At 43.3% G+C, this 25152-nt stretch overlaps 1 protein-coding gene across 3 annotated transcripts in view; it reads left to right on the top strand.

The window, feature by feature from the left end:
* Positions 1-1292: 1292 nt before the first annotated feature.
* Positions 1293-25152, top strand: part of nedd9 (neural precursor cell expressed, developmentally down-regulated 9) — a 38180-nt gene continuing 14320 nt past the window's right edge. The window contains exons 1-2 of one of the 3 annotated variants that reach the window (XM_060943209.1): positions 1293-1471; positions 19204-19590. In XM_060943209.1, the coding sequence (XP_060799192.1) occupies positions 1460-1471; positions 19204-19590 (399 nt within the window). In that variant the 5' untranslated portion in view covers positions 1293-1459. Of the gene's footprint in view, positions 1472-18226; positions 19071-19200; positions 19591-25152 lie in introns of those variants that run through there. The other 2 variants (XM_060943207.1, XM_060943208.1) reach the window with 2 other exon arrangements.

Here is a 25152-nt window from a genome sequence, read left to right as displayed (position 1 = left end):
GGAAAGGCCAAGCCAAAGTCCTGAACTTAATCCACTCGAAATGTTGTGGAAGGACCTGAAGCGAGCAGTTCAAGTGAGGAAACCCACCAACATCCCAGAGTCGAAGCTGTTCTTTCTGTATGGCAGAATGGGCTAAAATTCCTCCAAGCCGGTGTGCAGGACTGATCAACAGTTACCGGAAACATTTAGTTGCAGTTATTGCTGCACAAGGGGGTCACACCAGATACTGAAAGCAAAGGTTCACATACTTTTGCCACTCACAGATATGTAATATTGGATCATTTTGCTCAATAAATAAATCTCATCTCATCATCTCTAGCCACTTTATCCTTCTACAGGGTCGCAGGCAAGCTGGAGCCTATCCCAGCTGACTACGGGCGAAAGGCGGGGTACACCCTGGACAAGTCGCCAGGTCATCACAGGGCTGACACATAGACACAGACAACCATTCACACTCACATTCACACCTACGGTCAATTTAGAGTCACCAGTTAACCTAACCTGCATGTCTTTGGACTGTGGGGGAAACCGGAGCACCCGGAGGAAACCCACGCGGACACGGGGAGAACATGCAAACTCCACACAGAAAGGCCCTCGCCGGCCCCGGGGCTCGAACCCAGGACCTTCTTGTTGTGAGGCAACAGCGCTAACCACTACACCACCGTGCCGCCCTCAATAAATAAATGACCAAGTATAATTTTTTTGTCTCATTTGTTTAACTGGGTTCTCTTTATCTACTTTTAGGACTTGTGTGAAAATCTGATGATGTTTTAGGTCATATTTATGCAGAAATATAGAAAATTCTAAAGGGTTCACAAACTTTCAAGCATCATTGTGTGCCCAGTGTTCCCAGGATGAGTGAATGAAGTGAATATTAGATGAGTGCATGAAGAAGATGACAGCAGAGATGTGATGGATATGTCACACAGTCAGTCTTGTTGTACTGGAGGAGCCTAAATCCAGACTCCTGTCCTGTAAAGTCAGACTCAGTGCGGTGTGTATTAGTGCACTGTGTGTGTGTTGAGTTAAAACAAGGCTGTGTGTAAAAATCTGGCGTCGTCATTTCCGAAAATTCTTCAAGTTTCCTTTTTAAGCAGCACAACTGTTGCATCTTATCGTCATGGAAATTAGTTGACACGCCCATTCATTCACCACGTCATCGCCCTCGAGTTAGCCGGAGCGTGTGGGCTTTTTTTCTCGACCAATGGAGTGGTCGATATGCAAATGAGTCCTGGGAGTCGACCAATAGAATGTGCGTTATGCCCTTCCTTCCCGTCAGTAGTGTCAGTGTTCAGGGCGGAACAGGACACGCACACACACACCAACGCCAGTTAGAATAAAGTTATGAAGTAGCGGAAGAATGACTGTATAGTGTTTAAGCGTTATTCCGCGGTGTTTGGGTTTATATCCCGGATATTTTCACACTCGGAGTCTGGAGGTCAGGACAAGTGGAAACACTATGAAGTATAAAGTAAGTGTTCTCTTTAATACCGTCAACACCGTTATTTGTATAGCAGCAGAACTGATTCAGTGGTTCAGTACTGGAGCAGAGTGTTCACAGTGATGATGATCATGTTAACAGAAGTGACCTGTACTGTACTTTACTAAAAATACACGTTAGTTAGTAGAGAAAGTGGTTCCAGTGTCTGTGAAGCCCACACAGCTGCTCTTCTCTTCTACAACATGAATAATAATAATAATAATAATTTGGTATCTCTCTCTAACGTTGATGACATAAAAATGCAATAAATAAACCCAGCTCTGGAAATGAGCTCCAGATTTCACTTCATCACCACTTTACACCACACCGGTCCACTTTACACCACACCGGTCCACTTTACACCACACCGGTCCACTTTACACCACACAGATCTACTTTACACCACACCAGTCCACTTTACACCACACAGATCTACTTTACACCGCACCGGTCCACTCTGCACCACACAGGTCCGTTTACACCGCACCGGTCCACTCTGCACTACACAGGTCTGTTTACACCGCACCGGTCCACTCTGCACCACACAGGTCCGTTTACACCGCACCGGTCCACTCTGCACCACACAGGTCCGTTTACACCGCACCGGTCCACTTTGCACCACACAGGTCCATTTCCACCACACCGGTCCACTTTGTACCACACAGGTCCGTTTACACCACACCGGTCCACTTTACACCACACTGGTCTACTTTGCACCACACAGGTCCGTTTACACCACACCGGTCCACTCTGCATCACACAGGTCCATTTACACCACACCGGTCCACTTTGCACCACACAGGTCCATTTACACCACACCGGTCTACTTTGCACCGCACAAGTCCGTTTACACCACACCGGTCCACTTTGCACCGCACAGGTCCGTTTACACCACACCGGTCCACTTTGCACTACACAGGTCTGTTTACACCGCACCGGTCCACTTTGCACCACACAGGTCTGTTTACACCGCACCGGTCCACTCTGCACCACACAGGTCCGTTTACACCGCACCGGTCCACTCTGCACCACACAGGTCCGTTTACACCGCACCGGTCCACTTTGCACCACACAGGTCCATTTCCACCACACCGGTCCACTTTGTACCACACAGGTCCGTTTACACCACACCGGTCCACTTTACACCGCACTGGTCCACTCTGCACCACACAGGTCCGTTTACACCACACCGGTCCACTCTGCACCACACAGGTCCATTTACACCACACCGGTCTACTTTGCACCGCACAAGTCCGTTTACACCACACCGGTCCACTTTGCACCGCACAGGTCCGTTTACACCACACCGGTCCACTTTGCACCGCACAGGTCCGTTTACACCACACCGGTCCACTTTGCACCGCACAGGTCCATTTACACCACACCGGTCCACTTTGCACCGCACAGGTCCGTTTACACCACACCGGTCTACTTTGTACCACACAGGTCCGTTTACACCACACCGGTCTACTTTGTACCACACCGGTCTACTTTGTACCACACAGGTCCGTTTACACCACACCGGTCTACGTTGCACCACACAGGTCCGTTTACACCACACCGGTCTACTTTGTACCACACCGGTCTACGTTGCACCACACAGGTCCGTTTACACCACACCGGTCTACGTTGCACCACACAGGTCCGTTTACACCACACCGGTCTACGTTGCACCACACAGGTCCGTTTACACCACACCGGTCTACGTTGCACCACACAGGTCCGTTTACACCACACCGGTCTACGTTGCACCACACAGGTCCGTTTACACCACACCGGTCTACGTTGCACCACACAGGTCCGTTTACACCACACCGGTCTACGTTGCACCACACAGGTCCGTTTACACCACACCGGTCTACGTTGCACCACACAGGTCCGTTTACACCACACCGGTCTACGTTGCACCACACAGGTCCGTTTACACCACACCGGTCTACGTTGCACCACACAGGTCCGTTTACACCACACCGGTCTACGTTGCACCACACAGGTCCGTTTACACCACACCGGTCTACGTTGCACCACACAGGTCCGTTTACACCACACCGGTCTACTTTGCACCACACAGGTCCGTTTACACCACACCGGTCCACTTTACACCACACAGGTCTACTTTGCACCACATAGGTGCGTTTGCACCACACAGGTCTACTTTACACCACACCGATCTTCTTTGCACCACACCGGTCCACTTTGCACCACACAGGTCTACTTTGCACCACATAGGTGCGTTTGCACCACACAGGTCTACTTTACACCACACCGATCTTCTTTGCACCACACCGGTCCACTTTGCACCACACAGGTCCGTTTACACCACACTGGTCCTCTTTACACCACACTGGTCCACTTTGCACCACACAGGTCCGTTTACACCACACAGGTCTACTTTGCACCACACAGGTGCGTTTACACCACACAGGTCTACTTTACACCACACCGGTCCACTCTGCACCACACAGGTCCGTTTACACCACACCGGTCCACTCTGCACCACACAGGTCCGTTTACACCACACCGGTCCACTCTGCACCACACAGGTCCGTTTACACCACAGCGGTCCACTCTGCACCACACAGATATACTTTACACCATACCATTCCACTTTACAACACACCGGTCCACTTTGTACCACACAGGTCCGTTTACACCGCACCGGTCCACTTTGCACCGCACAGGTCCACTTTGCACCGCACAGGTCCGTTTGCACCGCACAGGTCCAGTTTACACCACACAGGTCTGTTTGCACCACACTGGTCCACTTTACACCGCACCGGTCCACTTTACACCACACAGGTCCGTTTGCACCGCACCTTCCCACTTTACACCACACAGGTTTGCTTTACACTACACCAGTCCACTTTACACCCCACCGGTCCACTTTGCACCACACCGGTCCGCTTTGCACCACACCGGTCCGCTTTGCACCACACCGGTCCACTTTGCACCACACCGGTCCACTTAGCCTTCCTTCCCTTCCATCCTGGACTGGATGTGTGAATGATGAGCAACACCACAATGTTTATGGATATTAAATCCCAGTAATTCCTCCTCAGATTCAACATGCTGATGATGTTCATGATTTATTCATGATCTGTTCATTAATTCACCATGAACCTGTCCAATGTAGTGTAAATTCCTGTAGATGAGAACCGTATAGTCAGGAAAATATCTTCACTTTCAGTCCCAAAGTGCGACTGCTAATTATTTCCAAACCTGACACTTTATAATGTAAATGTACAATATTATAGAGAATTAAAACGACTTGGGGGCGTGACCTGTCAGCTGTGATCTCTGATTTTTCATCTCTAATTAATGTAGAAGTAATAAACTACAGCTAGGAGATGCTGATGAAACCAGTATTGTAATGTAACTTCCAGAAAAGCCTGGACACACTGTTGCCTGGAAGCACACCATGTTTCCAGGCAATGCGGGTCTGGATCTTCATGTTAGTAGGGAGGAGGCTCCTTTCATTCAGAACTTGGCCTCCAAGTGTAGTGTTCTCTCCATTTACATTTTTTCTTTCGAGCGGATGGGAAGCTTCACTTCCTACTATGGTCCTAGGCCCGAGCCATTGATGAATGGAATGCTTTTGTCTGCTTCACACTATCTGGAGAATGTGGGCCAGTTGGCAGGAGATGAAGAGTTTCGCTCAGATCTGCTCATTTGTTTTTTTTCTACTGTACTGCAGCATTTCTCTTCTCTCTGGCTCTTTCTCTGCCTGTCTTTGAGATTCGTTATTAGATGCATGTGCTTCGGATTGGATTCTGTGTCATCGGACCATATTAGGAAAGCAAACGCTTACATACCTCAAATAATAGTTCTTTCCGACTCTGTGCAAAATAACACACTGTTAACTCCTTTTGTGCTTTGTGCTTAACGTAATTCAAATGTGTAGATCAGGGCTGGTCAGGGATATCATCAAGTCTCAAAGACGGACAGAAATTCTTTAATGACTAATATTTTTAGTTGCATTACACATCACTGTATTCTCAGACTCACATCCACATATCTCAATCTTCTGGGTTTGAACCCCGTCACTCTGTTTTCATGACCAGCTGTGAGGAGGAATGAGGTGCTGAAGTGCCTAAAAGGTGACACGTGGTTGACTTTCCCGGATCCATAATGAAATATTTTCTGCTTGGACTGTTTATTGGATTTGAATAGTGGAATGTGAGTGTTTGTGCAGTGGCATGTGACTCGGTGTCATTACTTATTACCAAGGGTTCAGGAAAATGTAGTCTTACAAGCCAGAGCTCTAGTGTGTGCTTCTTTCAGACTACATCTTTCTCATCAATTCTTAAACCAGTGTATGGAAGTGCATGTACACGAAATGTGGAGAACCAATCAGATAGTAGCGTTAAAGGTTCTGAAGCTTATGGCCAGAAAAACTGACAAAAGCAAAAATGGCCATGCTCTTTGGGTGGGAGGGGCATACTCTGTCTTTTCTGTCAGTCACACACTAAACAATCAGTGGCATCTGTGAACTTATGTATGTGGAAGAGGGTAGATAGTGCTTTTTTGTGATGCTGTGTGAGCAGCAGTTAGAAAAGGTTGCTTTCATGTGCCTCAGAGGAAGTACATGTTGGCCTTCACCCCATTGTTGTAGTTGAGTCACTAAACCTCGAATCCGAGTCCAGTCTCGAGCCCCCAGTGTTCAAGTCCGAGTCAAGTCCAAGTAATTACAAAAAATTTCAAGTCGAGTACACTATTGATCCGAGTGGAGTCCAATACTCCAACCGCACCATTTGACGGTGGCTGTTTCAGTGCCATTAACATTAGTTTGTTCCTGAACATGATGTATGAACAGGTGAATGTGCGTTGACTGTTGGGGAGTGCGAAGTATTCTGTCAGAGATGGTTGGGAGACGGACGTAAGTGCAGAAGGTGTGTTTATTAATACAAGTTAGGACAGGTAAACAATCCAGAACGGCAGGCAAAATCATAAAACGGTGAAACAGGCAATAGGTTGAGCAAGGCACAAACAGGCTATCATAGGCTTGGCAGAATCAGAGACGAGAAACAGGAAATCAGAGGTCAGGAAACCAAACAAGGAAATAAGGCTTGGTAATGTGTCAGCATCGCAACTCAATACTTCGCAAAGTAAGTGTGTTTTCAGTTTTTAAATAGGTGCACTGATTGTGCCTTAATCCTATGCAGGTGCGAGTTGTTTACGGTGCGCACAAGAGAGTCCGCTTGGCTGTCCGGAACATGCCCGAGAGTCTATCTGATGCACACGCCAAGGCATGCAGGTGTGACACTCTTGAGTGAAATTTGTACAAAATTAATAGATACAACCCCGATTCCAAAAAAGTTGGGACAAAGTACAAATTGTAAATAAAAACGGAATGCCATAATTTACAAATCTTAAAAACTGATATTGTATTCACAATAGAGCATAGACAACATATCAAATGTCGAAACTGAGACATTTTGAAATTTCATGCCAAATATTGGCTCATTTGAAATTTCATGACAGCAACACATCTCAAAAAAGTTGGGACGGGGCAATAAGAGGCTGGAAAAGTTAAAGGTACAAAAAAGGAACAGCTGGAGGACCAAATTGCAACTCATTAGGTCAATTGGCAATAGGTCATTAACATGACTGAGTATAAAAAGAGCATCTTGGAGTGGCAGCGGCTCTCAGAAGTAAAGATGGGAAGAGGATCACCAATCCCCCTAATTCTGCGCCGACAAATAGTGGAGCAATATCAGAAAGGAGTTCGACAGTGTAAAATTGCAAAGAGTTTGAACATGTCATCATCTACAGTGCATAATATCATCAAAAGATTCAGAGAATCTGGAAGAATCTCTGTGTGTAAGGGTCAAGGCCGAAAATCTTCGGGCCCTTAGATGGCACTGCATCACATACAGGCATGCTTCTGTATTGGAAATCACAAAATGGGCTCAGGAATATTTCCAGAGAACATTATCTGTGAACACAATTCACCGTGCCATCCGCCATTGCCAGCTAAAACTCTATAGTTCAAAGAAGAAGTCGTATCTAAACATGATCCAGAAGCGCAGACGTCTTCTCTGGGCCAAGGCTCATTTAAAATGGACTGTGGCAAAGTGGAAAACTGTTCTGTGGTCAGACGAATCAAAATGTGAAGTTCTTTATGGAAATCAGGGACGCCGTGTCATTCGGACTAAAGAGGAGAAGGACGACCCAAGTTGTTATCAGCGCTCAGTTCAGAAGCCTGCATCTCTGATGGTATGGGGTTGCATTAGTGCGTGTGGTATGGGCAGCTTGCACATCTGGAAAGACACCATCAATGCTGAAAGGTATATCCAGGTTCTAGAGCAACATATGCTCCCATCCAGACGACGTCTCTTTCAGGGAAGACCTTGCATTTTCCAACATGACAATGCCAAACCACATACTGCATCAATTACAGCATCATGGCTGCGTAGAAGAAGGGTCCGGGTACTGAACTGGCCAGCCTGCAGTCCAGATCTTTCACCCATAGAAAACATTTGGCGCATCATAAAATGGAAGATACGACAAAAAAGACCTAAGACAGTTGAGCAACTCGAATCCTACATTAGACAAGAATGGGTTAACATTCCTATCCCTAAACTTGAGCAACTTGTCTCCTCAGTCCCCAGACGTTTACAGACTGTTGTAAAGAGAAAAGGGGATGTCTCACAGTGGTAAACATGGCCTTGTCCCAACTTTTTTGAGATGTGTTGTTGTCATGAAATTTAAAATCACCTAATTTTTCTCTTTAAATGATACATTTTCTCAGTTTAAACATTTGATATGTCATCTATGTTCTATTCTGAATAAAATATGGAATTTTGAAACTTCCACATCATTGCATTCCGTTTTTATTTACAATTTGTACTTTGTCCCAACTTTTTTGGAATCGGGGTTGTAGATAGATAGATCTTATGCCAAATTATTATGGCATGTTACAAAAAAAAAGAAGAAAAAATCCGAGTCCTCATCTCCAATTCACGAGTCCGAATGCAGTTAATGCACGAGTCCGAGTCATCAGTGCTCAAGTCCAAGTCGAGTCACGAGTCCTTAAAATTAGGGCACGAGTCAGACTCGAGTCCTGGACTCGAGTACTACAAGCCTGCTTCACCCTTACCAGCTAATGCTATATGCTAGCGAAAGCTGGGTGGTAGGTAGGAACTGGCAGGTGACCAAATTGGGGAGAATAATGGGGAAAAGTCAGTTATTTTTAAATGGACTCCGTAAACCTTTAGATGTATTCAAGTATTAAAAAGTAAAAAATTTTTACTGAGGTAGGGTCTGGGGCACTCATCCTCAACTCTCGCACTGCAGTGTGGTGGATTATCCATCTTCACATGCACACGGATAGCTACAGCGCTAACTACACTGTGTAACATAAAAATGTCATGACTGGTGACGAGTTGGCACCATTCATGATTGTTTTCTTCTACACTGATGAACTTAATTAGATACTAAACTGAGATGTGATTAAAATACTCAGGAGCCCATTTGAAAGACGTATAATGTACAGTGAATGAGAGAAGATACCTTCAGGATTTGTAATGAGTACTTTGGAAGTCTGAATAAAAATGTAAGGAGTAAAATGTATGTTTTTGTTTTTAAAATGTAATTAAGAGTATAAAAATTCAGTATATGTAACATTTGAGTAAACTAAATAATCTAAAACAATATGGTTTAGTGTACTGTAGAGTAGTCAGGGTTTTGTTTTTGTTTGTTTGTTTTTGTATAGCGCTTTTAACAATGGACATTGTTGCAAAGCAGCTTGACAGAAAAATATCTTTTAAACATATGAACTAATAAATTTATCCCTAATGAGTAACCCTGAGTTGACAGTGGCGAGATACAACTCCTTCAGATGACAAAGAAACCTTGAGAGGAACCAGACTCAAAAGGGAACCCATCCTCATCTGGGTAATAACAGATAGCGTGATGATAAATAACTCACTTCTATAACTGTGTCCTATAGAGTCACAAAGTATAACTGTGTCACCAGGAAATTTAAAATAGTTTTAACATGAAGTCTATTTTGTTGAAGTTATCAACTGTTCATTGATGGAGACTTGAGTGTAAAACTGATAGAACTGTAGTATACTGTAGTGTAGTGTTGTATGGTGTACTACAGTATAATGTGGTATACCATAGTGTAGTATGATAATGTAGTGTACTATAGTGTAGTGTACTGTAGTACAGGGTGGTATACTGTTGTGCAGTTTAGTGTGGTGTACTATTGTGCAGTGTAATGTAATGTTGTATAGTGCAGTATATTGATTTGTAGTGTAGTGAAGTGTACTACAGTCTAGTATAGTGTAGTGCACTGTAATGCAGTGTAATATAGTCGAGCATTGTATAGTGTAGCATCATATAGTGTGGTGTAGTGTACTATAGTATAGTCTGGTATGATGGTGTACTATAGTATAGTGTGGTGTACTGTAGTGTACTATAGCAGCATTTCTCAACCTTTTTTCAGTCACGGCACCCTTCAGAAGTATGCAAATTCTCAAGGCACCCCCGTATAAAATATACACAGTCACGCTAACCATACGCTGACCCCAGCAGTGACGTTGTGACATGGGAAAGGGGGCTGTGAGGCAAATTTTGATGATGCATGAGGCGGCGATGATCTGCATTAGTGTAACTATCGTTTTTTGGAATTTTAATTCATTTTATTTATTTCAATGTGAGAATATATAATTTTTTGACGGCACCCCTAACAAAGCCAGACGGCACCCCAGGGTGCTGCAGCACCCCGGTTGAGAAAGGCTGTACTATAGTATGGTGTGGTGTACTATTGTGTGGTATAGTAATCAAATGTACAATGAACCAGGAGGCAGTGGTTAAAATTGTGGATTCTCTTGGGTGACTGGCATAGTACTCTTTTCTGAGGGCTGCAGCCATGGGAAGCCATGGCCTAATGGTTAAAGAAGCAGCTTTGGGACCAAAAGGTCACCGGTTTGATTCCCTAGACCAGCAGGAATGGCTGAAGTGCCCTTGAGCAAGGCACCTAACCCCCAAATGCTCCCCAGTATGTTGCTCTGGATAAAAGTGTCTGCTAAATGCCATTAACTTAATATAATGTACTATGCCAGTCTTTGAAGAGAATCCATAATTACCGGTGCCTCTCAGTGCATGGTATATTTGATTTATATCCCTCATCAAAAAATTCCAAACTAAAAGTGTTAAGATTGAATCTTGGCATAAACTCACTGGAGGCAGTTTTTGTTGTTTACGCCGGCGCAACCATCGACCCGCGCATGTGCAGTGTACCATGCTGTCGCCTGCTTCACTAGGCATGATCATGATATGTAGATCGACACACAGAGAAATGCTCGCAAAGCCACAACTATGACTCAAGTTGGCCATATAGCTTGAAATTGTGACATCAGTTCATGGTATATCCAGGATATAACATGACTGACTCACACCATATCCTTTTTTCTTTTAAATTTTTAACGTCATGAGATACATTTCTTAATCAGTGGTGGAACTATTTTATGTCACGTGAGCCATCCTTGGCCAATCCCTGCACAGGAAATTTTTTTGATGAGGGATATAATATGGTATGGTATAGTGTAGTATAGTATAGTTTAGTGTAGTATTGTATAGTGTAGTGTGCTGTAGTGTTGTATAGTATAGTGTGGTATACTGTAGTGTTGTATAATGTAGTATACTGTCATATACTATAGTGCGGTGTCGTGTTCTATAGTATAGTGTGATGTAATGTGGTGTAGTGTTGTATAGTGTTGTGTAGTGTGGTATAGTGTAGTACAGTATAGTGTGGTGGAGTTCTGGGTTCGAGCCCAGCGGCTGACGGGGGCCTTTCTATGTCGCGTTTGCATGTTCTTCCCGTGTCTATGTGGGTTTCCTCCAGGTGCTTTGGTTTCCCCCACAGTCCAAAGACGTGTGATTAGGTTAACATGGGGCAACCATAGCCTGAGGTTGGGCTGAAGTGCCCTTGAGCAAAGGCACCTAACCCCAACTGTTCCCTGGGTGCTGTAGCATAGCTACCCACTGCTGTGTGTATGTGTGTGTGCTCATTGCTCACGTGTGTGCGCATGTGGGTGTTCACTGCTTCAGATGGGTTAAATGCAGAGGTTAAATTTCACTGGGTGCTTAAGTCTGTGCTTGAGTGTACGTGTGACAAATAAAGACTTCTTGGCCTCTTCTTCTTCTACACTATAGTGTGGTGTGATGTATAGTGTGGTGTACTGTTGTGTAGTGTAGTATAGTGTGATGTTCTGTGGTGTAGTGTTGTGTAGCATGGTGTAGTATAGTGTGATGTAATGTGGTGTAGTATAGTATAATGCCATGTAATGTAGTATAGTGTGGTGTACTGTAGTGTTGTATAGCATGGTATAGTGTGGTGTAATGTGGTGTAGTCTAGTATAGTGTGGTGTACTGTAGTGTTGTGTGCTATAGTGTGGTGTGCTATAGTGAAGTGTGGCGTAGTGTAGTATAGTGTGGTGTACTGTAGTGTTGTGTAGCGTGGTGTAGTCTAGTATAGTGTGGTGTACTGTAGTGTTGTGTGCTTTAGTGTGGTGTACTATAGTGAAGTGTGGCGTAGTGTCGTATAGCGTGGTGTACTGTAGTGTTGTGTAGCGTGGTGTAGTCTAGTATAGTGTGGTGTACTGTAGTGTTGTGTGCTATAGTGTGGTGTGCTATAGTGAAGTGTGGCGTAGTGTAGTATAGCGTGGTGTACTGTAGTGTTGTGTGCTATAGTGAAGTGTGGCGTAGTGTAGTATAGCGTGGTGTACTGTAGTGTTGTGTGGCGTAGTGTAGTATAGTGTGGTGTACTGAAGTGTGGCGTAGTGTAGTATAGCGTGGTGTACTGTAGTGTTGTGTGGCGTAGTGTAGTATAGTGTGGTGTACTGTAGTGTTGTGTGCTATAGTGAAGTGTGGCGTAGTGTAGTATAGCGTGGTGTACTGTAGTGTTGTGTGCTATAGTGAAGTGTGGCGTAGTGTAGTATAGCGTGGTGTACTGTAGTGTTGTGTGCTATAGTGAAGTGTGGCGTAGTGTAGTATAGCGTGGTGTACTGTAGTGTTGTGTGGCGTAGTGTAGTATAGTGTGGTGTACTGTAGTGTTGTGTGCTATAGTGAAGTGTGGCGTAATGTAGTATAGCGTGGTGTACTGTAGTGTTGTGTGCTATAGTGAAGTGTGGCGTAGTGTAGTATAGTGTGGTGTACTGTAGTGTTGTGTGCTATAGTGAAGTGTGGCGTAGTGTAGTATAGCGTGGTGTACTGTAGTGTTGTGTGGCGTAGTGTAGTATAGTGTGGTGTACTGTAGTGTTGTGTAGCGTGGTGTAGTCTAGTATAGTGTGGTGTACTGTAGTGTTGTGTGCTATAGTGTGGTGTACTATAGTGAAGTGTGGCGTAGTGTAGTATAGCGTGGTGTACTGTAGTGTTGTGTAGCGTGGTGTAGTCTAGTATAGTGTGGTGTACTGTAGTGTGGCGTAGTGTAGTGTGGTGTATTGTAGTGCTGTATAACATGGTGTGGTGTAGTATAGTGTGGCGTAGCGTGGTGTAGTGTGTCTATCTGGCTTCTTAGGTGATTTTGTTCAATAAACCTCTGACCCACCTCAGAGAAAACACGTATAAGAGTTTGACATGGAACTTGCAGTGAACCTTACAGAGGTCAGCTGCAGTTCAAACTCTGCTCACATCTGTTATGTTTTCCAACAGGTGCACAGGTATGCTGTGAGGTGCTTCATGCCAACACACTAAGTCCCCAGAGGCATTGTGCAGAAAGGCCCCTTTAACTCTTTAACAGCCATGAGAGACTTTATAGTCTGTATTTAAGGTTTACTGTATGTTGCAGTGTGACATCTTATGCACTTTTAGAATGTTCTGACACAAGTTTTCCCTTCACCAGAAGGGGGAAGGAGGCCCCTGACTTTATACACACACACACAGAACACACAGAATCACTCCTACTCATTCCCAGCCACTCATACCACCTCTTTTCAGGCTTGCATAACCGTGGCAGAAATAGCTTCCTGACCACAACCAAGAGTGATTAGGTGAACCAGAGTTCTGGGAGTCTTTTTTTCCTATTCTCCTTTTGTCCCTCTCTCCCTACCTCCCTGTATGGACTCAGATTGCATGCATTGCTCTAAGCTTAGAGAGGCAGAGGAAGGCAAATATTGTTCTGAAAGCAAAGGCTTCAGGGGTACAGCGGGTGGGGGGTTATGGAAAGAAAAAGAATAAATGGAAACTAGGAGGAAGGGAGTGGGCAAACTGTGTGTGTGTGTGTAGGGGGGTGGTTATGAGATGAAATGTTGAACTTCATGAGCTGCTGTAGTTTATTCGTTTGGAGATAGACTAAGTGACTGGAGGTTTCATGATTTCCACATGCTTTTATTTGTGCAGTTTTTTGTGGGGGTCTTGACAATAAAAGAAGAGTCTTACCTCATTTTGTGTGTCTGTCTGTCTGTCACCGGGCATAAAGAGCACTTCTCTCCAGGCATCCCACATTCTCCATGGTGAGAACAATAGCTATTCACAGAGCAGGTTTTGACCAGTGATCTGACGCGCTGGTCCCTGTATTAAAAGCCCTAGTATGCATGAGAAGATCCTGAAGGCAGTATGAACACACAATAGTGTAAAGACCTCCTCAGAGGTTTGTGTGTATGAGGCCATGATTATGATGTGTGCGATCAAATGGGTTTAGTCAGAAAAAAATGAAGGATAGTGTGAGGAATCTACAACCCCAATTCTAAAAAAGTTGGGACACTGTGTAAAACATAAATAAAAACAGAATGTGATAATTTGCAAATCATGGAAACCCTATATTTCATTGAAAATAGTCCAAAGACAACATACCAAATGTTGAAAGTGAGAAATTTTGTTGTTTTTTGAAAAATGTATGCTCATTTTGAATTTGATGTCAGCGACACGTTTCAAAAAAGTTGGGATGGGGACATGTTTACCTCTGTGTTACATCACCTCTACTTTTAACAACACTCTGTAAACGTTTGGGAACTGAGGAGACCAATTGCTGTAGTTTTGAAAGAGAAATGTTGTCCTATTCTTGCCTGATGTACAGTTTCACAGTTGCTCAACAGTTCAGGGTCTCCTTTGTCATATTTTGCGCTTCATGATGCGCTAAATGTTTTAAATGGGAGACAGGTCTGGACTGCAGGCAGGCCAGTTTAGCACCCGGACTCTTTTACTATGGAGCCATACAGTTTTAATATGTGCAGAAAGTGGTTTGGTATTGTTTTGCTGAAAGAAGGAAGGCCTTCCCTGAAAAAGATTTTGTCTGGATGGCAGCATATCGCTCTGAAACATGTATATACCATTCAGAATTAATGATGCCTTCCTAGATGTCCAGCATTAATGATGCTACCCATGTGATGTGCACTAATGCACCCTCATACCATCACAGATGCTGGCTTTTGAACTGTGTACTGATAACAAGCCGAATGGTCTCCTCTCCTCTTTAGCCTGGAGGACGTGGTATCCATGATTTCTAAAAAGAATTTCTACTTTTGATTCGTCAGACCTCGGGAAAATTTTCCGCTTTACCTCAGTCCATCATAAAAGAGTTCGGGCCCAGAGGAGGTGGCAGTGTTTCTGGATATTGTTTATATCTGGTTTTAACTTGCATTTGTGGATGCAGTAATGAACTGTGTTCACAAACGATGATTTTCTGAAGTGTTCCTGAGCTCATACAGTGACTTCCACTACAGACACATGTCTGCTTTTAATGCAGTGTCTCCTGAAGGCCTGAAGATCACAGGCATCCAATGTCAGTTTTCAGCCTTGTTCCTTGCATACAGAGATTTTTCCAGATTCTCTGAATCTTTTCATGATATTATGTATCATAGATGATGTGATCCCCAAATTCTTTGCAGTTTTACCTTGAGGAACATTATTCTTAAATTGTTGCACTGTTTGCCCACGCAGTCTTTCACAGAGTGGTGAACCCCTCCCCATCTTTACTTCTGAGAGACTCCGCCTCTCTGGGATGCTCTTTTTATACCCAGTCATGTTACTGACCTCTTGCCAATTAACCGAATTATTAGTTTTTTTTTTTTTTTTAGCATTACCCAACTTTTTCAGCCTTTTGTTGCCCTTGTCCCAACTTTTGTGTACATTATTTTTATTATTATTGTCTGTTATGATAATTAGTTATTTCAATATCCTGACCATGTTGAAATACTGAACTTTCCTTCTCTTCTTCTTTCAGCTGTTCCCATTCGGGATCATCACAGCGGATAATGTCCCTCCATCTCCTCCTGTCTTCCGTATCTTTTTCTGTTGCACCAACTGTCCTCATGTCCTCCTTCACCACATCCATAAATCTCATCTTTGGTCTTCCTCTTTTCCTTCTACCTAGCAACTCCATCTCCAGCATTCTTTTCCCAATATACCCTGGATCTCTCCTCTGTACGTGTCCAAACCATCTCAATCTTGCCTCTCTCACTTTATCTCCAAGCCGTCCTACATGTCCTGTCCTTCTAATATTCTCATTTCACATCCTGTCCAACTTTGTCACTCCCAGTGAAAATCTCAACATCTTCAACTCTGCTACCTCCAGTTCAGCTTCCTGTCTTTTTGTCTCCAAACCATACAGCATCGCTGGTCTTATTACTGTCTTGTCCACTTTCCCTTTCACTCTTGCTGGTACCCTTCTGTCACAAATCAGTCCTGACACTCTTCTCCATCCATTCCACCCTGCTTGGACTCTCTTCTTCACTTCTCTTTGGCACACACCATTACTTTGTGCAGTTGACCCCAGATATTTGAACTCACTCTGTTTATAGTGTTTAGGAGATGAGATCTCTCCATTTGCTTACCATCCTGTTGGTCATAAGATAGACCTAATCATTTTGAAACTTTGTGGTCAAGGCATCAGAGCCAGCAGGGCTCAGGCCTCACAGCTTCTCTGTGGTCTGTGGAGGCCACACACACACAGTCATGTGTGTGATCTTATGTGGAGGGGATTTTGCACACCATCAGGATGTTGATGATAAGTGTGGGGGCAGTCCTTGATTCACACAGCACAGGAAATGGGCGGAGTCATCAAACACACCGTAAAAACAGTAACCAGGTTTCTGTACAGCTGTTCATTCAGGAGCTGCCACTTCTCCACTAATCCTAATCCTAACTATATTCTTAGATGGGATGATGCTTTTAGTTTACATTTTTATGTTGTTAGGTTGTCATTGTTTGCAGTCATTATGACATTTCTGAAGAAATTAAACACACACTTTTTAAAGGTTATGGGTTTAAAGCAGTTGACTCAGAAATCTCACGTCCTCATATTCAGACTACATCAAGCCTCGAGGTCTTTATCAGCGTCATTACCGTAATTATTTTCTATATTTACTCAGTGAAATGAGGCCGAGTGACTGTGCTGGCTCACCCTCCCGCCCCTCCTGAAGTGTGTGTTATTCAGCGAGCTCCACTCTAGAGCAGGTGTCTGATGGAACAGATCTGGGGCATCGGCTTGGTCCTTTTTTTAGCATGTTTAGTGAACTCATATTCCCAGTGACTCCTTAATTAATCCTCATGTGTTCAGTGAGGCCTGAGCTAAAACCAGCCAGTTATTGAGAAGTGCAGCAGTCAGCTGTGTTTATATGAAGTTCAGCATGGATTTCTCCACGTATGCAAGAAGCTCAGAAACTTGCAAATAAAAGGGCTTCTTTATTTAGAACCACATGAGTCATGAATTTCCTAACAGCAAGAAAGCATTTTTACGCACACGCCTGGATTTTATCATGAAAGAAATACTGAAAGTCTGGAGACATTTTGTTCGAGACTATGGAACGTCCCCATCAGCCAGACTTAACAACTTGTTAAAAGATCACTTTCAGGAAGTTGTGTGTAAATGACAGCAGGGTTTTCCAGGCCCTGCTAATAACTAACACGTGTGTTTACTGCTCGCTGCATGAACACACCGATAAACACACTCGTGGCCTCGTTGTGATTGGTGTACGCTCCACTTCCTGTGCTGTGACACTCCTGCACCAATTACTGACCCTGTTAGCAACAAACAACAGTAGAAAAGCAAACGGGTCCATATGGTTTTCTATGCAGTTACTTTACTGTCTTAATCTCTCAGCAAGCGTTTGTAAATTCCACTGGAAATGATACATCAGCATTTTATTTATCCATCCATTATCTATAACCAGTTATCCTGTGCAGGGTCACCGGCAAGCTAGAGCCTATCCCAGCTGACTATGGGTGAGAGGTGGGGTACACCCTGGGCAAGTCGCCAGGTCATCACAGGGCCGACACATAGAGACAAACAACAATCCACACCTACGGTCAATTTAGAGCCACCAATTAGCCTAACCTGCATGTCTTTGGATTGTGGGGGAAACCCACGCAGACATGGGGAGAACATGCAAACTCCACACAGAAAGGCCCCTGTCGGCTCAAACCCAGGACCTTCTTGTTGTGATGCAACAGTGCTAACCACTACACCACCGTGCCGCCTGCATTTTATTAGTATACATCTCTATTTGTCATCATCTAATCATCATAATTATGCAGAAATGTTGCATGTTAACAGTGTTGTTATACAATGAGGTTTATTACAGTAAAATTATTTAAGATGATTTTCAGTCCAAAACTGATTTCAGTGTTCACTCCTTTAAGATGAAATCGATATGGAGTTTTCATTAAAAACTTGAATGTTCAATATTAAAATCCCTAAATACTGTGACGGTGTCTTAACATACCAGATGCTCGCACTTGCCTTGACTCTTGTTTCCAGCTCTTTAGAAATCGCTCCTTCTCACTGTTAAGTTCGTTCAGTAAATTAATTAGCAGATGTAGGCAGAGGAAAAAAAAACCTCTTGCATTTTAGCTAATGGTGTGAACGTATTTTGCTGCCACCGTCAGGTGAAAGGAGGAATTACGACCTGTTCTAATAGAGAAGCCAGATAATGAATTGGGTGTGAAGACAGGTTTATTCAGATACTGTGTGAACCATACTAACATGACCACTCCTATTGGTTGGTGTTGACTCTTCGGGTCATGCTGAAGCTCACAGATGTCTTTCTGAGCAAGCGGTTGTTATGCGAAGTGGTTGTGTGACCAAGGCAACGGGCGTGACACAATAGCCACATATCTGATCCGAGATAATGAAGGCCAGGCAGAGAGGTTCACATGGGAACCGTTTTAGTCCATGTCTGAATACAAGCCTTCACTCAGAAAGAGGCACCAAGATTTGTTTCTTCAGAAACAGTGTCTAAGCAGGAGAAGGGAATATTTTGGAGAATTAGATTTTTTTTTTTCATGGACGTTAGCTCTTTCTGCCTAATGAATGCTATGAATCAGATCTGTAAGTTGTGCAAATGGTAGGGGGATAAAGGAAGTAGCTTAACAGTTGGATTAGTGGAGAGAAAATGGTTTTGTTGTGACGGCCTCGGGAGGAGTGTTTTGCCTACACCACGGCAGGCTGAAGACATTATGATTGTTTTCTTCCAGTGATCCAGTTCAAGCCAGGCTGGCATGATATAGTTTTTAAAAGGAGAAGTTACTGAAGCACTTTGAACAAAGTGTCCCATTTTAAAGAGGAGGTTCTTCGACTACTGTGCTAAATTAGATTCGGCCATGTCTCTCATGTGTGGATTTAAAGCATATGGCTCCTAAAGCGGTGAGAAGATGACAGGACTGGAGACACATTACTGCACCAATATGTACATACATACCATATATTATTATTTAGTTATTGTCGTCATAAATGCCGATTGTACATAAATTCCATTCCATTTATTCTTCCCCAGCAGAACCAGATGGCGAAGGCACTGTATGACAATGTGCCTGAGTCGCCAGAGGAGCTAGCGTTCCGCAAAGGTGACATCCTGACAGTGATCGAGCAGAACACAGGCGGCCTGGAAGGCTGGTGGCTCTGCTCACTGCACGGGCGCCAGGGCATTGCCCCAGGGAACCGCCTTAAGCTCCTCATCACGCCCATGTTTGAGGGAAATGCAGCATCCACACCCTCACCATCACCAAATCTGGCCAACCAACAGCAGAGGCCCCGAACCCCCCAGGGCATGTACCAGCCCACCCAGGGTTCTCAAGCACAGGGCATCTACCAGGTGCCACCCTGCCAGGATGTGTACCAGGTCCCACAGAGGAGCACGCTGGCAACTGATGGAATGTCGTGCAAGGTAAGAGAGCTCTTCTAGGCTGTGAGTACTGGAGCATAGACACTACATAAATGGGACCATAATAAAGTTGAAGTGATCATGACACTATCTCACTGGTTGTTCCCAAACAGTTTAACATTAAAAACTTTGAAGCAGTAACAGAATTTGAAGCAACAATACATCTGGTGTTTTCCTACAGGCACTGCTCTATATTTACACCATACGGTCAGTCCTAATTGAAATGGGATTGAAACACACTCTGTATCTGGCCAAAGCTGCTCCAAGTCTCAGATAGCAGAAAGAGCCAGGGTGTGTCCTGCCCTGCCACAGGCCTACACATGTTATGTTTAGCTCTCTTATTCTCATCTCAGCACACTCTGTCTGAACCACAAAAAGTCCAACAAATTGAAGGAGAATGTTTCAGAGCATGAAGAAGCTCTGTGATAAATGTTGGTTTTCCTGCCTTGCTGGAACTCAAATCTACTCCTTAATCAAACCGGGAAATCATTATTCCTAATTATTATTTCAAACTTCTGATATCCACTGAAAAGTGTGCATTCATGGTGACCAGTGAATACACAAACTGTCCTCACACAGCTCCGAACGTCATGTCTGAACCCTGTGCTTATTCGTTGTTCCCAGCCTCTGCTGCAGATGTGAAGAGAATAATTGGTCTCGGGAATAGGCAGTGTTCCCTGCCCCAGCTATAATTTTTGGTGTACTCTCTAGTTATGTGTTATGGTAGAACCAGCACCTTTGTTCTTGCGGATTTTGGACAACATGCCATTATGCTTGTAAATTAAATTGTAGTGTTTCTGTAGTTTTCACTAAAACGTTGTTGAGCCTGTTTGAATGTGAGAGTTCTGGAGTTGTTGTTTTTTTAAAAAGCACAAATTGCTATTTTGGCTGTATGTGGTGTTCAGGCAGCCGCTAAAGGAGAGAGAGCTCTTATTTGCTGTTTTCCACTCAGGCTGCAGTTTACCAGCCATTGCATGCATGAGGTAAGAGGGTGTGTCACCAGCTATAAGTGTACTCTTGTGAGAACGTCTGAAGGTCCAAAGTTAATCTAGAAGTATTATGTAAGTGCGGCTTTGAGAAAGGTGCAGCTGAAATGAGGATTCCCTGCAAATTCTGTCTACTCCCTCTCAGAGTTCCTGCATCAGTGCGATAATAATTCTAATGCCTTTAAACCGTATTTCAGATATATCTCCCACACACGCGCGCACACACCCCTGCATCTGTACTACAGTACATTCACCTTCAGACTCCGTTCAGTGAAAGACTCAGAGCTGAGCTGAACCTCTAGAAGTCTCCATCAAAGCTCAACCATGGTGTATCTAGACAAGGCTTTGTGATCCTAAGCTGGTTATGATTTTAAACTGATGTTACTTTTATTTCTTTTTTTTTTTTATTGGTAACCAGAGCATTAACAGAAGAGCATATACAATGAGAAAGACTGTCTTTTTTTTGACAGTCAAACTTTGCAACCATATCCTATAAGACATAATAAATAGACAAATAAATAAATAAATATTACACACACACACAGTGGTGCTTGAAAGTTTGTGAACCCTTAAGAATTTTCTATATTTCTGCATAAATATGACCTAAATCATCATCAGATTTTCACACAAGCCCTAAAAGTAGATAAAGAGAACCCAGTTAAACAAATGAAACAAAATATTATACTTGGTCATTTATTTATTGAAGAAAATGATCCAATATTACATATCTGTGAGTGGCAAAAGTATGCAAACCTCTAGGATTAGCAGTTAATTTGAAGGTGAAATTAGAGTCAGGTGTTTATCAATGGGATGACAATCAGGTGTGAGTGGGCACCCTGTTTTATTTAAAGAACAGGGATCTATCAAAGTCTGATCTTCACAACACACGTTCGTGGAAGTGTATCATGGCACGAACAAAGGAGAGTTCTGAGGACCTCAGAAAAAGAGTTGTTGATGGTCATCAGGCTGGAAAAGGTTACAAAACCATCTCTAAAGAGTTTGGACTCCACCAATCCACAGTCAGACAGATTGTGTACAAATGGAGGAAATTCAAGACCAATGTTACCCTCCCCAGGAGTGGTCGACCAACAAAGATCACTCCAAGAGCAAGGCGTGTAATAGTCAGCGAGGTCACAAAGGACCCCAGGGTAACTTCTAAGCAACTGAAGGCCTCTCTCACATTGGCTAATGTTAATGTTCATGAGTCCACCATCAGGAGAACACTGAACAACAATGGTGTGCATGGTAGGGTTGCAAGGAGAAAGCCACTGTTCTCCAAAAAGAACATTTGCTGCTCATCTGCAGTTTGCTAAAGATCACGTGGACAAGCCAGAAGGCTATTGGAAAAAATGTTTTGTGGACAGATGAGACCAAAATAGAACTTTTTGATTTAAATGAGAAGCGTTATGTTTGGAGAAAGGAAAACACTGCATTCCAGCATAATAACCTTATCTCATCTGTGAAACATGGTGGTGGTAGTATCACGGCTTGGGTCTGTTTTGCTGCATCTGGGCCAGGATGGCTTGCCATCATTGATGGAACAATGAATTCTGAATTATACCAGCAAATTCTAAAGGAAAATGTCAGGACATCTGTCCATGAACTGAATCTCAAGAGAAGGTGGGTCATGCAGCAAGACAATGAACCTAAGCACACAAGTCATTCTACCAAAGAATGGTTAAAGAAGAATAAAGTTAATGTTTTGGAATGGCCAAGTCAAAGTCTTGAACTTAATCCAATCAAAATGTTGTTGTGGAAGGACCTGAAGCGAGCAGTTCATGTGAGGAAACCCACCAACATCCCAGAGTTGAAGCTGTTCTGTACAGAGGAATGGGCTAAAATTCCTCCAAGCCGGTGTGCAGGACTGATCAACAGTTACCAGAAATGTTTAGTTGCAGTTATTGCTGTACAAGGGGTCACACCAGATACTGAAATCAAAGGTTCACATACTTTTGCCACTCACAGATATGTAATATTGGATCATTTTCCTCAATAAATAAATGACCAAGTATAATATTTTTGTCTCATTTGTTTAACTGGGTTCTCTTTACTTTTAGGACTTGTGTGAAAATCTGATGTTGTTTTAGGGCATATTTATGCAGAAATATAGAAAATTCTGAAGGGTTCACAAACGTGTGTGTGTGTGTGTGTGTGTGTGTGTGTAAAATATCTCATCTCATTATCTCTAGCCGCTTTATCCTGTTCTACAGGGTCGCAGGCAAGCTGGAGCCTATCCCAGCTGACTATGGGCGAGAGGTGGGGTACACCCTGGACAAGTCACCAGGTCACCACAGGGCTGACACAGAGACAAACAACCATTCACACTCACATTCACACCTACAGTCAATTTAGAGTCACCAGTTAACCTAACCTGCTTGTCTTTTGGACTGTGGGGGAAACCGGAGCACCCGGAGGAAACCCACACAGACACGGGGAGAACATGCAAACTCCGAACCACTACACCACCGTGCCGCCCACCCCCCTCATATATATGCACATACACACAACAAGGGAGAGTTATCCCATACAAAATTATCTTGCTAATCATTCCTTGTTGTACTGTATTTTGTCGTGAGTTTCACATTGGGGTAAAGAAAAATGGAAAAATAAAAACAGGGAATTCACTTGACTATATCTTTTGATGACTTGTATATTGATCTTCATTTGAGGGTCTGCCTGGTACCACAAACAAAACTATATACATCATGGAACTGGGAGGAATGGTAATATTTGAATATTAGATACATAATGTATACATCATATAAAGTCTGTTCTTCTGGGAGCTACAGTATATAAACGGTCCACTTAAACCATATACTGGTAAAATCATCTTGGTGAAGTTTAAGATGGTATGTAAATCTCTCCATTTTGTACATTTCAAAAATTAGGTCAACCCAGTCGTCAACTACAGGAGCCTGTTGCTATAGCCATTTGCGGGTTATGGCCTTTTATTGCCTAGATATAAAGTATCAAATCTAAAAGGAATAGTTGTTCAAAAAACCTCCTGTAGTGTCTGATGGACATTCTTCCAATAAGAAGTTAACACTAGGCAGAACCAAAATATATGTTAATGATTAGCAGCATTGACTTGACATTGTCGCCAGCATTCTGAGTTGGTGGTGTAGTGTTGCTTTTGTTGGGGGGTTATAAAGAAACACAACATTCTTCCAACAGAATTCCCTCTATCTCAGAGAACTAGTGGTTTTCCATTGTATTTGGCAAATAGCATACCAGTCCTCTTGAGCTAGAATCTCATTGCTCTCACGGTCCCATTTTTCCTTAATGTAGAGTGACTCTAGTGATTTCCTGCATGAGAAATAGTTGTATGTCTTGGATATGGTTTTAGTATTGCATTCAGAGTTGTATACTGATAGGAAGATTTTCATCAGTCCGTCCTCTGGTACTACTTTATTTCATTGGTAACCTAGTTAGCTAAATCTTTAAATATTAACTTTTGTTTTTTGCTTGGTGAACATAATTTAATGATGAGGTTTGGCTGGATCAGGTTGGCTGTCCTTCATTCAGGCTGAGCAGGTTAAAACTGCTTCCTTGTTCATGACCACTGGCTGTACTGGACACTTGCACACTGCCGAGCGCAGCCCCGTCACATTTCCTGTGTCGCTGAGTGGCAGTCGCACCCAGCAGTCATGGCCAAAAGAGTAAACTATTATTCCCTACTCTCATATATCACTGTCATTAAATTTGTATATGCACACTACAAACAAACTAGTTCAAAGTTACTGATTTAAAATGTGTGTTTCTCAGCAAGATTTTTCACTGAGTCAGTTTTGAATTATGTTTCATTGGAATGTGTTCTCACTTCCGCCCAGTTTTCTCTGCACTGTCCAGGCAAGGGCAAAAAAGCCAGCGTCTCATATATGGACTTTGTTATCTAAAAGACGTCTTAAAGTTTTATGAGTAATAAAGTATACTGTAGGTTGTAAGAAAGCCACACCTTTCTGGGGAAAATGCTCACCGTCACGTCTCGTTCCTATGTGTACAAGTTGTTTAGAGGACAATCAGTAAAAACACACTTGACTCGACTCGGTGCTGCAGTGGCTGGGCCATAGTTGTGGTACAGCATGAATCAAATGTCTCTGCTCTAATAAATAACTGAAAACATGGCTGTGTTTGCACCATCACACTTTTTTACAGGGTCATAGTCTTCACCAGTGCGTTTAATGTATTATATTTTCGGCTTAACACTTAACTTACTTTCCTGAAGGCGCTTTCGGTTTCAGTGTTCACACTCGAGAGAGTGAGGGGCTTTTTTTTTCTCTGTCATCTAAAAGAGAATAAGAAAGAAGTGAAGCAACAGGAAAAGGAAACAGGAAATGGAAACAGGAAATGTACCTCGTATCCCTGCAAACCTGTTTAAAATAAAAGCAGCTGAACCTTGACGAAGCAGTTCCACAAGAGCTTTATTCATAGAGCAGGGCATTTAATTATACGTTTCCTTCCGCGAACTTAATTTAGCATAAGGACTTTACACGTTTTGGTTTTATGGCTGAGACATCTGAGGTCTCTGAAGATTTGGCACTTAATTGCTTGAATTAATGGGACTGGCCTATTAATAGAC

Source organism: Neoarius graeffei, chromosome 16, assembly GCF_027579695.1.
Source record: "Neoarius graeffei isolate fNeoGra1 chromosome 16, fNeoGra1.pri, whole genome shotgun sequence".
Classification (NCBI taxonomy): Eukaryota; Metazoa; Chordata; class Actinopteri; order Siluriformes; family Ariidae; genus Neoarius; species Neoarius graeffei.
Note: the sequence above shows the minus strand (reverse complement) of the source record. Positions and strands in the feature narration are given on the sequence as shown.